The sequence below is a fragment of the Silene latifolia genome, unplaced genomic scaffold, assembly GCF_048544455.1.
Source record: "Silene latifolia isolate original U9 population unplaced genomic scaffold, ASM4854445v1 scaffold_381, whole genome shotgun sequence".
Classification (NCBI taxonomy): domain Eukaryota; kingdom Viridiplantae; phylum Streptophyta; class Magnoliopsida; order Caryophyllales; family Caryophyllaceae; genus Silene; species Silene latifolia.
Genome location: NW_027413308.1, coordinates 73,982 through 86,651, shown reverse-complemented (window position 1 = coordinate 86,651; position 12,670 = coordinate 73,982). Strand labels below are relative to the sequence as shown.

At 37.4% G+C, this 12,670-nt stretch overlaps 1 protein-coding gene across 1 annotated transcript; it reads right to left on the bottom strand.

The window, feature by feature from the left end:
• Positions 1-6,098: 6,098 nt before the first annotated feature.
• Positions 6,099-10,998, bottom strand: LOC141639412 (3-ketoacyl-CoA synthase 11-like; the record flags this gene model as incomplete). The annotated part of the gene is made up of 2 exons (XM_074448546.1): positions 6,099-7,598; positions 10,986-10,998. Coding segments are annotated over 2 exons (1,437 nt in total), but the record flags the coding sequence as incomplete, so codon positions are not given.
• Positions 10,999-12,670: the final 1,672 nt, after the last annotated feature.

Here is a 12,670-nt window from a genome sequence, read left to right as displayed (position 1 = left end):
GGAAGATGCATATAGACCTCCTCTGCCAATTCCCCATGTAAAAATGCATTATGCATATCCATATGATGCAACTCCCATTAACGAGAAGCGGCAAGAGCGAAAAAAACACAAACTGTCACGATCTTAGCAGTAGGAGCAAAAGTCTCAACATAATCAATCCCACTTCCCCCGTCGATTTCCAAGAACAACCAACCTCGCCTTGTACCGCTCCATCGAGCCATCTTCTCGTAATTTTACCTTATACACCCATTTATTTCCAATGACCTTTTTATGACTCGGAAAATCAACAATTTCTCAAGTGCCATTACGAATCAAAGCATCCCCCTCAGCCTGCATAGCTTCCTGCCACTTTCATGTTGCACTGCGTCTCTTAGGCAATAAGACTTGGGCTCATTGTTAGTATCAAGATTGGTGAGAAAACAAAGATGCAAATCGGAAAACTTTTCATACTTTACATAATGTGCTAAAGGATAGAGCGTACCTGACGACGTCGGTGGAAGGGACATAACATGGGTATGGGACTGTATCGTTGTGGGAGATACAACTCTGACTGTGCCAGTGACATATTCATCCTTGTCATACCAAGGCCAAGGGATGTGAGGCCTCTGCCCGCGACCATACTTACTCGCAACAAAATTCGCATTACTAGTACTCACGACATCACCTCCACCATTATCGACTTCACCACATGTCGACACATCCACCGTGAGATAACTCTCTACAGGCTCCCCACCCGTGACAGGTTGCTCACTTTCCACCGCAACATCCTCCTTAGCACAGGGCACATCCGTCAGCAAAAACCCACCATCACTTTTCGTGTATGCCTCCTTAAAAGCATCTGACCTTGGATGAAGAGTAGAACTCGGGCATGGAGTATCATGAGCATCGTGAAACAGGAAAACACTCTCATCAAACACAACATAACGGGATATAAAAAATTCATATGTCTCAAAATCGTACACCTCCCATCCTTTCTTGCCATAAGGATAATCCACAAAAATACAACGATGACTACGGGAGGCAAATTTATCACCATCTCTACGAGGATGCTTGAGAAAACATAAATAGACAAAAACACAAACATTATCATAAGTTGGTTGTTTACCAAATAGCATTTCAAACGGAGTCTTCACGTAAAGCAAGGCAGACGGTGTGTGATTTATCAAATAACCAGCAGTTAAAATACATTTACCCCAAAAGTGTATGGAAAGACCAGACTGAAAACACAGAGCTCTCGCAACATTCAAAATATGACGATGTTTTCTTCTACCCTACCATTTTGTTGCGAGTTCCAACTGTAATACTGTGTTTAATATTCAATTTGGTGGGTGCCTTACATACTTTTGTATATGCGTTTCATAATTCGTTTGCGTTGGTTGGTAGAGAGGGTAAACTTCGGGACAAAGTTTCTTTTAAGGAGGGTAGACTGTAATACCCGGTATTTTAATATGATATTATATTAGGCCGAGTTACCAGCTGGGTCGTGTATTGTATTTGTGACTCGGGTAATTATGTGACTCGGGTTTTAATTAATCTAACTAGGCTAGGCCCGTATCGTCTTAATAGCACCTATCCTATATGTATGACTCATCTAACCAAACCCTAATCTCCCTATCACCATATTCACTTTAACCATGAGAAAAGAGAGAAAAGAGAGAAGAGGGAGTCGTGTGTGAAGGGAGCCGCGTGAGGCATTGCGAGGCGATTTCTCAGCCTATTCTCATCCTATTTCGTAAGTAGACTATCCTATTACCTCTTTATTCAATTGTTAGCATAATTATAGTAGTAGTGGAATAATTTTTGTAACCCTAGAAATTGGTTTGGGGGTTTTGATTATAAATTGTATGAGATAAATGAATAGAATAGTTACAGCAATTTACAGATTCGTTGGTCTGTGTTATTTGAGTGTTTTACCTATCTTAAAGTCGTGGGATGCAAAACGTTAAAGAAGAGACTCATGTTTATTCCAAGCCTAGTTTATGCCTGTGAAAATTGGTAGCCTTTCACCGTGTAGTTTTTCCTGAAGAAATTATTTGTGAACGTCTATCTAAAAAGTCCGCGAATCAGTAGAGGCTGAAAGATTACTTCTAAAACATAATTTAGATATTGAATTGGTGCTGGGTCTTTTTCATATATTTAATTTAAAGAGTTTAGATGAGTTAGGCGTTGGTTTTACTTAAAAATCATTTGTCAAACTCGTTTTATGAATCAATACTTTTTATGCGACGGTTTATGTCAGTTTTTGGAAATTAGTCTGAAAACCCTTGATAAGTTTGGAATTTGAGAAAAACACGTTAGATATAATTTGTAGCTAAGACTCATGGGGTTCCAATTCAATTGGCCTTGCATCAATTCGAATTTTCTGGAATTAGTTATTCATTTTATACCGAGTCTGCCATGTGCAGGAAAATCAGGGAAAGTCGTGTTTGTTCCTTAAGTTGATATTCCTATTAAATTACGATGAGCCTAGGTTATGTGAATGATTAATTGACTGAGTAGGTGGTAATTATACATAATTATGTTATGTAGGTAATGGATATGTGAAGGATCATAACTGATTGCTTGTGCGTGCTTGGATTGCGAAAAGGTAGGGAAATACACTTGACTTAGTATCGTTGTTGTTGAATGGTGTTGATTTGTTGTGTTTCGTATGACCAAGTTGTGAACGTTGACTTATTTCGTGGTTGTTGCTTTATGCTATGACTCATATACTGGATTGTGATTGATCGAGTTGATCGTATTGAGTATGCTATCACAACATTTTGTAGCTGGCATGATTTTATAATTGATCAGTTCAATGGTATACATATTGCATTGCATTGTTTACTGTTAAGCATTTCATGTGCATTGGAGTTGGAGGATAGTGTGGTGGTGACGAGGTTGTGATACGTTGTGATGTTGTGATAAGGCCCAGGCGGGTTCTGCAGACTGCCGCTGGATAACCTCTCATTGCGGTGGTATATCGACGACGGTCGATTGATAGTCTGTAGGGATCGGTATGGTCAAGGCGTTCGGGTTATGAGATATGAGTTGAGATGGAGGTGGAGGTGACGGAGGAGCATGCATATCATATTTTGTTGTTTCATTGTATTCCCTACTCAACCTCGTGGTTGACCCTGTGTATTCGTGAACACCTGTGACGATCCAAATATTGGGGAGCAGACTTGACAGGTTTATGAGATAGGATGGGAGCTTGATGGGCGTGAGACACTGGATCAGAAGACTTAGTAGCTAGATCATCATTTAGAAGACTTTCACTTTTATTTATGTTAGTTCTTTGTAATTTGATGTAAATGAGGTTTTGTAAAAATTAAGTTAAAGAAATTATGTAATTTGCCTTGGAGTTTAATTTGTTATTCACTACCTCGGGAAACCGAGATGGTAACAGTCCGGTTTATTAGGGAATGTCTTGCTAGAGGTTCCTTTATAAATCAGGGTGTTACACCAACACAAGTGGTTTGAAATATGATTCCATTTTCATCAAAATACGGTTTTAAGCATGTAAATTCAGTACCATTGTCCGTACGAGCAACCTTAATATCCACATCCAATTGTCGCTTTACCATGGCAACAAAATTCTTTAACAATTGGGATACCTCATCCTTAGTTTTAACCAAATATTCCCAAAAAGCACGATAAAAATCATCAACTATTGTTAAGAAATAACGACTTTCACAAGATGAAAGCGTATGTTAATCGCTCCAGAAATCACAATGAACCAACTCAAATATATTAGCAGCTTTATTACACCGACAACGAACTTCTCCCTTGTTTGTTTAGCACGAAAACAAATATCACAAACTGCGGAATTATGATTACTATTTTTACAATTAATAAAAGTAAATACTTAAGTATTCTTCGTGAAGAATGACCCAACCGACGATGTCATATATCGACTTCGTCTTCCGTTTTATTCGTCCCACAAGCTCGACCAATCACCCCTTGAAGAAGATATAGCCTCCCATGTTGCTCAGCCACACCAACCATCATCATTGATACACTGTCCTGTATAACACAAGATGAACTGGTAAATTAAACAGTGCAATCAAGATTAATACTCAACTGATAAACAGATACAAGATTGCAGTTGAATTCCAACACATAAAGCACATGATTTAAACGGAGTTTTCCTCCTAAGTCGACATGCCCTACTTCATTAGCTTGAGACATTTTCCCATTTGGCAACGTTACCATACACGGACTGATTGTATGGACATTACTCAATAATTCTCGACATCCCGTCATATGGTACACAGTACCGGAATCTAACAACCAAAGTATGGGATTATTTATCTTACCAGACATGCGGGTACTAGAACTAGTAGACGGAGAACCCCTGATGTTGTTCACATATGCGTCCCACTTCTCCTCCGGAACACTCACATATTGCTGCTCTCGGTTGCTGTCCGTCACCTCTTCACCCCCATTGGCACCATTCGCTGAACCACTCCCATAACCTCCACCACGTCCTCGACCACCACCACGACCTCCACCATAGTTTCCACCATAATTCTATTTATTCCTCTCATTCCAATCTTTGGGGTACCCAATTATATCAAAACACTTCCCCCTCACATGACCCATATCGATTTCTCTTGTCACACTTAGGTCGTGTATAACCATAGACCGAGAAGCCCTGTCACTACGAGAATCAGAATTAACGTTATGGGCAGTGGTGTTATTGAAACCGACAGGATCAGACTGACTTTCACCACGAACTCCATAACAAACGTCATCGCCTCGCACTCCCTCCATTTGAGTGTTGGTGGCATAGGCCCGATTAAGAGAGGGCAAAGGTTCCTGCAACAAGAGATTGGAGCGCACCGTAGCGTACCGTGACACGATTCCCAGCAAAAACTCGTGCACCTTGCCTTCATCACGTTTCTTGTCCAACTTTTTGTTGACATCACACTTACAGCCACGACACTCACACACAGGATTACGATCATATTTATTAAGTTCATCCCACAAACGTTTAAGACGACCATAATATTCAGACACAAGTTTCTTCTCACCTTGCTTACACGACGAGATTGAACCCTTGACACAGTGAAGCTTTGGTCCATTACCCACGCTGAACCGCTGCTCGATGTCATCCCCCAAAACCTTTGCTTCATCAACATACGTGATTGTGGAACCCAAGGCCGGTTAAATGACATTAAAAATCTAATTGACAACCATCACATTCACCATATACCAATCTTCAACCTCCTCGGACTTATTATAAGGTTTCTTGATTGACCCATCAATAAAACCCGTCTTCTTCCTAACACGCAAAGCACCACGAAACTTGACAGGCCACTCGTCATAATTATCACCGTTTAGCACAACTTAAATGGCTTTGTCCCCTAGTCGACAGGAAATACGGACTGATTGTCGTAGATTTCTTGACTTATGTATCCTTTGTCATGACGACAGACACAAAACACCAACGAAGGAAAAAAACGTCTCTGATTACCAAGTTAAAGAAGAACTCGGCAAGACGAAAGAGAGAGAAGTTTTTGGGAATTTTTCTGTGTATTACCATTGTGACAAACTATACATATATAGTACAACGATTGCAACCCTAATACGGTATTTAGGAAACCCAATATTTACCAAAACATAATTACCTAATAAATAACGACTACCATAATATTACATACAATAATATATTTCCGTAACATGTTTTGAGGTATGACCGATAACAGCGTTACTTTGATATCTCAATGATTCCTGCTAATTGCGTAGTAAGGGGGCGGATGTACACAGGCTGAAGATCAGAGACTATGGATCAGGGGCAGATGTATACAGCTTACGCCTATGGTTACCAAAACAAATAGACCATTTTTGAATGATTGAAGATGAAAATCGAGTTGAGAACTACATTGAAGCACTACTACTACTACTACTACTACTACTACTACTACTACTACTACTACTACCACCACCACCACTACTACTACTAGCTACTACTTCACCTTCACTGTGGAAAGAAGGACAATCACTTTAACGAATCATTTTGCTTTATTCTATCGTAATCCATAATTATAGATTAATAATACAAAGATGATCATTTATTTAAATATTGAGTTTTGAGATTAAACCAATGGAAAATAATTAAGAAACAATAAAATAGTACAAGATGATCATAATCAATAAAATTATTTCAATCCACAATTCATCATCCAAAGCTCAAGCACACTTTTCCTTTGGAACATCAACAGGAAATGATTGAATTTCATCCATCCATGGATTCATCTCTTGGGCAGGATTCACACTCCTTAAAGCTCTCCAGACTGCACTGTTACACTTAAAACCCGACCCAAATGCAATCTGCCATACCCTGTCGCCTCGCTTAACCCGCCCTTTGGCTTCAGTATAAGCAAGCTCATACCATATCGAAGTGCTCGATGTGTTCCCAAATCGATACAGTGTCATCCTTGACGGTTCCATATGCCATTCAGTGAGCGCCAAATTCTTTTGAACTCCATCGAGAACCGTCTTTCCACCAGCATGAATGCAAAAATGCTCAATAGCTAGTTTAAAATCAGGAATATATGGCTTTAGTTTCCTCATCTTGAACAATTTCTTTGCAATCAAATTGCCAACAAAAAGCATTTTTTCTGAAATTGGCAAAACCAGGGGACCCAAGGTCGTAATATTCGCCTTAAGAGCGTCCCCTGCGACAATCATAAGTTCCTTGGACAAAGAGAATCCGATTTTCCCTTCTGAATCTTCTTTTTGAGTCACACTGGCAAAGGACTTATCATCGGCACCTCTATGGGTCCTGACAGTGTGGACTAACTCGTACTTGGACCGACATTTGTCCGACCTCTTGTTAGATAGCAGAATAGCTGATCCTCCCAGTCGAAACAAACAATTTGAGACCAACATAGATTTTTCATTGCCAGTATAAGAGTTTAAAGTAACACACTCAACACTGACAACCAAAGCATACGAGTTCTTGTGGACTTGTAGAAGATTTTGAGCTAACTCGAGTGATATAACTGCAGCACTGCACCCCATCCCGCCAATATTATAACTCATTATGTTGCCTCGTAACTTGTAGCGATTTACAACCATGGCTGATAATGATGGGGTCGGAGTAAACACACTACAGTTTACTACTAATATTCCAATATCCTTGGGCTTCACATTTATTTTAGCAAACAATTCATCAATTGTGCCGAACATTATCCCCTCAGCTTCCTTTCTAGCATCCGCCATACAAGGATTAAAGGGAATGCGCGAGAGTGCTTCAGGAAGGTAAGTGTCTTCTCCAAGACCCGATTTCTCAAGAATCATCCTTTGGAACTCGATGCTTTCGGCTGTAAAAGTACCAATAGCGTTTGAGCCGAGCATAAATTTCTGTTTCGAGCATTTGTAGCTATCATCGGGTTTGTAACATGAAAAGTTTAGTAGATAAACACGGCAACGTTGATTTTGGAAATAGATGATCGCTATAAGAACAAGGATGACCAAATTGGTGATCACCCTTATCGACTCGAATTGAACATTTTTGCAATAGTCAAACAGATCTTTAAATGAGAAATCGGAGGCTTTGGTGGAAATGAAAATAGTGAGAAGAAGAAACAAGAGGAACAAATGCATATTATAATACATTATTTTCGACGCCATGGCACTGGTTCTTGAAAAGGTCACGACTCCTGTTCCACACACAATCAAGTTGGTTAGTAGTTGGACAAGCGTTCGATCAAACCACAAATTCTCATGACGGACACTTTTCGTCACAAAGCTTGGGACCTCTCACAAGCTGCAAGTGGAAGAACATGTGGAAGAGGTCACAAGCTTGTGAGGGTCACAAGCAAGACTTTCTGCGATAAAAAATCGTCATTTATATGTCGTGACCATCTTTTAAATGCTCGTAAATTAATGAGAGTAAGGATTAGATTCGTAATCAAACTATATGTCGTGATTAAGTTCAATTAGGGTCGTATTTACAAGATTTTCATGTACGGAGTTGTTCCCAATAGATTTTCATCAACAAATTTCAAGTGTAAAATAGTTTATTTACAAGATTTTCCATTCAAATTAATCAAATTACTTGACTAATAAGAGTACCTTAACCCACAATAATTTTGATGAGCAGTGTGAGTTTCTGGGGATTTTTTTTGGTTTATTTTTATCAATGTAGTACAATGGGGTGGCAGAGAGGGAAAAAAAAAAGAGAAGGATAAAATGGTCAAAAGTGTTATGCAATAAGTAAAATGTGTATTGCGAAAATAAAGGTATATGTAATATACCTTTATTGATATTGATAAAAAGGTCAAAAGTGTATTACAAATTTGTGTAACAAATTTGTGAGTTGGTTGTTCTTTTATACTTACAACTCTAAATTAAAGGTATATGTAATATTTTGATACTAGTATTGGTGCCCGGCTTCGCCCGGGCTACCTCTATTTACCATTAATTTTTTTTTCATTAAGTAAAATTATTTGAAGTCGCATAACCCATAAATTTATAATTAATATTTTTTTCTATGATATATTCTAAAATTAAGATAAAATAAATTTTGAGACAAATTCACTACTCCCGCTATTAATATTTTACTCTTATTAATGAAACAATAGTAATAACATTTCACTACTTGGCCGTAATCATTGTTACTTTCACTACTCCCGCCGTAATTATTGTTATTGTCACTACTGCCACATTAATATTGATAATTTCACTACTCTCGCCGTAATTATTGTTAGTTTCACTATTGGCGCATTAATATTGATTATTTCACTACTCCCGTTGTTGTTTCTACAACTTTCATTAATCTCGCTGATAATATTGTTACTTTTACTATATTCAAATGAGTGATTATTATCATATAACTATATCCAATGTTACTACAATTCTTTTCTTTACTGACGAAATTATTTTTATTACTTAGGCATGCAATTTTAAGAGGATTATATATTTATATAAATATATTACATATATGCATTAAATAAAATCGAAAGAATTATGCAATATTATATATTATGAAATCTAACTTGAAATATTTATAACCTACTTATATTATATTTTTGTATGTTAAATAATTAACATCTCTATACATCTAATAAACTATAAAGTTTAATAAAATTGCATAGATTTTAAATTTATAGATTTTAAATTTAATATATAATTTTATGATGATAATAATTAATACCATAAATGTGCATGTTTATACTAATTAATTTTTTTATTTTAAGAAAATTGACCATCTTTTAGTCTTCTATAAATATTTAGGAAAATTACCAAACATGAAATTGACCATCTTAATTAATTATTTTATTTTAAGAAAATTGACCAACTTAATTAATTATTTTATTTTGAGGAAATTAACCATGTTTTAGTCTCTTACAAATGTTTAGGAAAATTACCAAACTTCTATATAATTTAATTTTAACCCAAACTATATAATATTTGTATTGAGATCCCTTCATCGGGTCTATCACACGGTGCTATTGATTTAAAACTATATAATATAATTAATTTGTATAACTTTCTTTAATTACATTGAAGTCCCTTGGTTTCTGGATTTAATATATAGTATTGATGATTATTAAGACTTTCATGTCATTAAATAAACTTTTAACATTACACATCACATATTATACCAAATTATTTACATAAACTTGTTTATCCAAGCTATTTGTAGGATCTTACGATCCTACGATTCGATCCTGCGATCCGATCCTACCACCCATTTTCCATCCAAAGTAGGATCCCGATCCTGACAACATTGATTCCGTCAATTATGGAGGTTAAGTAGCTGATGTAGTGTGTGACTTGGTCGAGTAAGCAAATGACATGGCTATTACATGTGTATGAATAAGACACATGGAAAATGTCCAAGAAAAAAAAACAACCTTAAGCCTACCTTTCACCACCCACCACCACCAACCCATCCCCAAACCACCAACTATTACCTCCTCACGCCATTATTTCGATTACTGAACGTGACAACTATCACCCCCACAACAACCACCACCATCGTCGGCCCCTTTCCTCGATTCTCTACGCCAAAAGCACCATCATCTCCATTGGCACCCCACCCTAACCACCTCCCCCACCCAACCCCACGATTCCACCATGGAAACCTCTTTCCCATCTCCATAAACCTGATATCTAGTGTTATTTGGGGTGTGGGTTGAGATTACAAGGGTGGGGGAGAATTTTAAGAGCCGGGTTAACGGTTTTGGAAGGTAGAGTAGGTGTTTCGACGGGTGGCGACAGAAGTTTGACGAAGGGCAGTGAATGATGGGGAGGCGCTGACGATAGTTCGGTGAAGGGTAGGGAGGCACCAGCGGTAGTGTTGGTGGTAGTTTTAGCGGAGCCTGTGATTGTGGTGGCTAATTACGAGAGTAGGTGATAGTTGGGGGAGGGTTGGTAATAACATGTGGTGTATAGGGGGAGTGAGCCCTTAGTCATCATCTACCGACGCCATGTCATTGACAACTCACTTAGTGAAGTGTGCAAATTGATAAAACAAAATTTAAAGGTTACGATAATACCTAGTAATGCACCACAGGGTTACCATTTTTTTTTTTTTGCTAAAATGTAGGGTCGTTATCATGCGGGATCTGAAAAAACTAAGGATTACCATATAGAAAAACACTTAATTTTTTTTATTTTTGGAAAAAGGGGATATAAATTGATGGTGGGAGATGAATTTGAAGGGTGAAAATGATGAAGATAATGGGTGAAGAAGAAAAATAAAGACGGAGAAAGTAAGTTAAAAAGATGAATATTCACAGGAGACCCAGATTCAAGCCTCTCCAGGAGTAATTTTAAGGAGTACTTATAGCGCGAGTCCATGCCTTCAAGGCTTCGAACATGTCACTCTCGGGTGGCTTTGGTTTGCAGGCTATCACGTATATCTGAGGGTTTACCCAGTGCGCATTAAAGGCAGTGGTTGTGGGTTCCCACGTTACCAAAAAGAAAAGGTGAATATAGTAGATGAAGAAGAAGGAGATGGTAAAAATAATCATACCACTTGACAAAAAGTGTGAGCAAGTGATGGAAAAATTAACGGAAGAAACGACTTTGGTTACGTTGTTCAATAAGTAATTGAGTTTAGGAGTGTTTGCGATGATTGATTATATGGTAAAATTTCAAAAAATACGAGGGTATACATAAGAATTTCCCATAAACAATTATATGTTATCTTAATCATGTTTACGTACATTAATTTTAAATTTTAAAATCAGGCCCGTATTAAAACTAGTTATCTTTTTTATTCACTAACATTCTCCTTAAGGGTGTGTTTGGATTGAAGGATTTGGAGGGAAAAGAAAGGGAGGGAGAGTAGGAGATTTAAAATCCCCTGTTTGGATATAAAATAAGGGTGGAGAGAAATGAAGGGGGAGGGATTTGGAGGGATCCAATTTCTCTCCTCCAAGCCTAATTAAAATCTTTCCACAATAGGCAAGATTTGGAAGGAAATTGTATCCAAACACCCACACCCCATTCCCCCTCCCCTTCCCTTCTCTCCCTTTCTCTTCCCTCCTTCCCCTCCTCTCCCTTTTCCTTCACTTTTGCTATCCAAACACACCCTAAAGCTTGTAAGGGTGAAGTTTAATCGTTAAAACTTTGGTGAAACTTTCAGGAGACCCTGATTCAAGCTTCTTTAAGAGCAATCTTGTGGAGTATTTATCGCATGAATCCATGCTTTCTAAACTTCGAGTGTCTGTCAGACTGTCACCCTTGGGTGACTTACCTGGTATAAAGAGGTTTGCATAGGTGGTAGTGGCTGTGGATTCACTCATCAAAAAAAAAAACATTCTCAAAGCGATATCATGGAACTAGGTTATAGTTTTATACAATACATCTATAAAATTCTTAAGCTTGTGGAGATCAAATACTGCTTTAGCAAATTTCAGTTTTAGTTAGGGTTTTTTTGTTAAACACAACTTTTAAAATTTTTTTTTTTACAAACACCACCTTTAAAAAAAAGTTTGTAAAACACAACCTTTAATAATTTTTTTTGTCAAACACGACCTTTTGGCCGAAGAACTCAACATTTTGCAATGGGGTAACCTTTCAATAGATGGCGGTTTGAGGTGTTCTTGGAGTCGTTGGAAAGGTGGAAATACAAGCTTTCCAAGGGTTATCACACGACCATTTTTAAAGGTTGTGTTTGACAAAAAAAACCCTTTTAGTTATGCCCTATTATAACTTCCATTGTAGTTATAAGTTTTTCACAAAAGTTCATTAAATTCTCTCCAAGTTAGATAATACATATGTGTAAACAAGAATCCCTTAGATTATAATTACCAAAAGAACAAAAATTAATCAAACCTTTACGAGTACTTTGTGCACAAACATAAAAAGTTGGATACCATGTGCAAAATGACATAGTTCAGGGGTACCACGTGAATTTTCCGTTATTATTTCCACCGTGCACCGAAAGTAGCGGCTGTGAATTCGCTCGTCACAAAAAAAAAAAAAAACATTCTCCCTAAAATATTAGATTTGATTCCAAATTTACTATTCCAGTATATGATTTAATCGTTGATGCTCTATGGTAGATTGGTACTCCCTCCGTCCCATTTATTGGTTATCAATTGAATTCGGTAGAAATATTAAGGAAATAATAATAATAATTATTATTATTATAATGATAATATTGGACCATAAATATACCACTTGCACATGGTCACTTTGTAAAGAATAATTACTAGCTACAAAT